This window comes from Haliaeetus leucocephalus, unplaced genomic scaffold, assembly GCF_000737465.1.
Source record: "Haliaeetus leucocephalus isolate CR32 unplaced genomic scaffold, Haliaeetus_leucocephalus-4.0 Scaffold304, whole genome shotgun sequence".
Taxonomy (NCBI): domain Eukaryota; kingdom Metazoa; phylum Chordata; class Aves; order Accipitriformes; family Accipitridae; genus Haliaeetus; species Haliaeetus leucocephalus.
The window spans coordinates 27,583-31,068 of record NW_010972740.1 but is presented as its reverse complement, the minus strand read 5'-3'; the positions used below and the strand labels follow the sequence as shown (position 1 = coordinate 31,068).

Genomic DNA, 3,486 nt, shown 5'->3' with positions numbered 1-3,486 from the left:
ATCAGTTGTTATAGGAAATAAAACTTAGAAGGTTGTACAGCATCTGACCTTGTTTGTGTCTTAATCTCGCTCTTGGGATCGTTTAAGAACCCTCCCCGATATTGGATCGGGACATTTTAATTGGTGTCACGGACAGGATCCCCAGAGATGAGAGTGCTGTACTAATTTGTTGTTGAACTTTTGTGTTAATGTGTAGTCTGGCTCCTGAGAGTGAAAAGGGGGAACTAGTATATTCACGCGTGGCCCTCTCAGGACGTAATCCTCCTTTAAGTTAGTGTGTGGCTTTGAAGTTTGTGCTCTTGAGAGTGAGAAGGGGGGAATTCGGAACTATTGTGAGACCCTCTCAAGACATTACCCCCTTCTAGTTATGTTGATCTGTAACTGGATAGTGTGTCCTTCTGAGAGAGAATAGGGGGAATATGTTGTTAAGTTGTGACCCTCTCAGAACGCAGACCCCCTGATTTTTGTTAGAGAAAATGGATGCTCAGGAAATTGTTGGTGTTTGTGATTCTGCACCCTCACGAGTTGAAGGAATAGAGAAATTATATGATCTTTTAGAGGACTACCAATCTTGCCCCTCAGTCCAGGGACAATACTGGGCGAGAAACCACTGGTTTCAACCACAGAGTGTGGTGGATAGGATAAGAATCTTACAGAAGGAAGCTAAGGTTAAGAAGGGGAAAGGAAAAGCTATAATTTGTGCGGTGTTGGGAGCCAGTCTGGCAGCTGCGGTGGAAGAGAGAAAGCAGAAGTCTTCTCAAACTGATAATGTAATAGACTCCCTGCAGATGGTAATCAAAAATTTGCAGGAACAATTGAAAGAAAGTTAACAATTGTTGGAGGAGGAAAGGAACCAAAATGTGATATTAAAGGAGGAATTGAAGAATCAACTTTTGAGAGAGGCGGATACACAGGCGGAGGTAGAAACGCCGCCTGCGGAGAAAAGGACACAGCAAATCTATCCTCAGGGGGATTTGCAAAGGGCAAAAGAAACCATAGAAAGCCTCCCACATATGTATCCACTGATTAAAACAGAGTATGTGTATGAGGACAGTAGTGATGACTGTCCTCAGGTTATCACTAAAGAAGCCCCATATACAGCAACTGAGTTAACAAAATTGAGAAAAGATTTTTCAAGGATGGCAAAGGAATCTGAGACGGAGTACGTGTGGAGAGTGTCTTTGTCAGGAGGAGATGGAATCTTGTTGTCAGAGAAAGAAGCAGAAGGATATTGGGGTCCAGGTGTGTTTCTAACAACTGGCGATTACCGGGCCCCATGGTCATTGACTCAGAGAGCTGCGTACTGGGCTGGAGGGTTAAACCCCATGGAAAGGGGAGATCCCCTTGCCATAACCAGTACAGTGGATCAGCTAGTGGAAAGTGTGCAAAAGGCGGCATGTATCCAGACGATGTATGACCGGGAGCTCAAGCCCCATCAGGGCTCCCCGATGCTGCTGCCTGTGGACCCAGAGAGGATGAGTATTCTAATACGGGGACTTCCCGACTCTCTGAAACCCATTGGGATTCAATTGCAAGGGAGAATTCTAAACACCCCCAATGGAGAAAGGATTATGTCCACTCTGGAGGGGAGAATGTCCCCTGACCATCGGCAGCCAGGGAGAAAAGTGTGGACATGGGGAGAGGTAGCTCAGGAATTGATTAACTTTGAGAGAAAATACGGCCCTGTTGGTGGATCGTCTCAAAGAACTGAAAACAAGATCGTACGGCAACTTAGTGGGCGGCTATTAGCCCCTGGAAGAGAGAGGCCCCTAAGTCGACAGGGACTGTGGCAGCTAGGGCTTCAGAAAGGCATTCCCTGGGACTTGATGGATGGGCTCTCGACCCAAAGATTGGAGGAGCTTGTGCAGAACTGGTCAGGGCAAAAGGCCGTTTCCAAACCAACCCCTAGTGCCCCACCCTCGATAAACCTTGAGGACGAGCCAACTAAGGAGGAGAAGGTGGCGGGAAACTAGATCCTCCGCTCCCTGAAGGTGAGGGGGGAGACGGAGGGTGGATGTTTGTTAGACAACTCACCTGCAATACAAAAGGAGATTTACTGATTACTATTGCTGTAGGACCAAAGAAAAGACCGGTGACCTTTTTAATTGATACTGGGGCACAAATTACCGCGCTAAGGCGGACTGAAGCAGAACGATGTGGGATTTCGGCCCCATCTAAAAATCTGATTGTCTTAAATGCCTTTGGAAAAACACAATCAGTGCCCATGACTCCGGCAACACTATGGTTGCCAGGGGAGGAAAACCCTGTCAATACCATGGTGGCTGTAGGATCTTTCCAGATGAACCTTTTAGGTATAGATGTTTTGAAGGGTAGACAGTGGCGTGACACCCAGGGAAACTCATGGTCTTTTGGTGTCCCTCAGATTAGGCAGTTAGCCAAAACATCCGGCATGGAGGTGCGTCTATTGCAAGCGGCACCTACCCTTCCCCCTTCCAAATTGACAAATGTTAAACCCTATCCAGTGCCTCTAGGAGCAAGAGAAGGAATTACGCCAGTTCTGGAGGATTTAAAGAAACAAGGGGTTGTAGTTCCCACTCACTCCCCCTTCAACTCCCCAGTATGGCCAGTCCGAAAACCAAACGGCAAATGGAGATTGACAGTAGATTACAGGAGGCTCAATGCCAACACAGGTCCACTAACAGCTGCTGTACCAAACATTGCTGAATTGATAGCTGCCATTCAGGAACAATCCCACCCTGTCATGGCAACGATCGATGTTAAGGATATGTTTTTTACGGTCCCTTTACAACCTGAGGACCAGGATCGCTTTGCCTTCACCTGGGAAGGACAACAGTACACCTTTACACGACTGCCCCAAGGATACAAGCACTCCCCCACGCTGGCTCACCATGCTCTAGCACAAGAGTTGGAAACAATTCCCATAAAAGCAGAGGTAAAGATCTATCAATATATAGATGATGTGCTCATAGGAGGAAGGCAGGTAGAAGAAGTTAGAGAAACCCAGAACGACATCATCACCCATTTGGAAAGTATAGGGTTGACAATTCCACCTGAGAAGATCCAGACTCCTTCAAGTGAGGTAAAATTTTTAGGAATCTGGTGGAAGGGAGGCATGACGTGTATCCCACCAGATACCCTTTCCTCTCTTGATCAGATCCAGATGCCAGAGTCAAAGAAAGACTTACAGCATGCACTAGGGTTGCTTGTGTTTTGGAGGAAACACATTCCTGATTTCTCAATTATTGCTAGACCCCTGTATGACTTGTTGCGAAAGAGAGCTCAGTGGGAATGGACTCAGGTCCATGACGAGGCTTTACAGTTGTTGGTGCTTGAAGCGAATGCCTATCAGGCTCTTGGTCCCATTCACCCAACAGACCCGGTTCAAATTGAGTGGGGATTTGCCAAGACTGGACTGTCAATCCATTTGTGGCAAAAGGGTCCAGAGGGGCCTGTTCGGCCCATTGGGTTTTATTCTCGTAGCTTTAAAGATGCTGAAAAAAGGTA

General features: G+C 47.0%; 1 protein-coding gene across 1 annotated transcript; it reads left to right on the top strand.

The window, feature by feature from the left end:
- Positions 1–476: 476 nt before the first annotated feature.
- LOC104833794 lies at positions 477–1,973 on the top strand. Its single transcript, XM_010570692.1, is given in 1 exon segment — positions 477–1,973. A coding segment is annotated over 1 exon segment (1,497 nt).
- Positions 1,974–3,486: the final 1,513 nt, after the last annotated feature.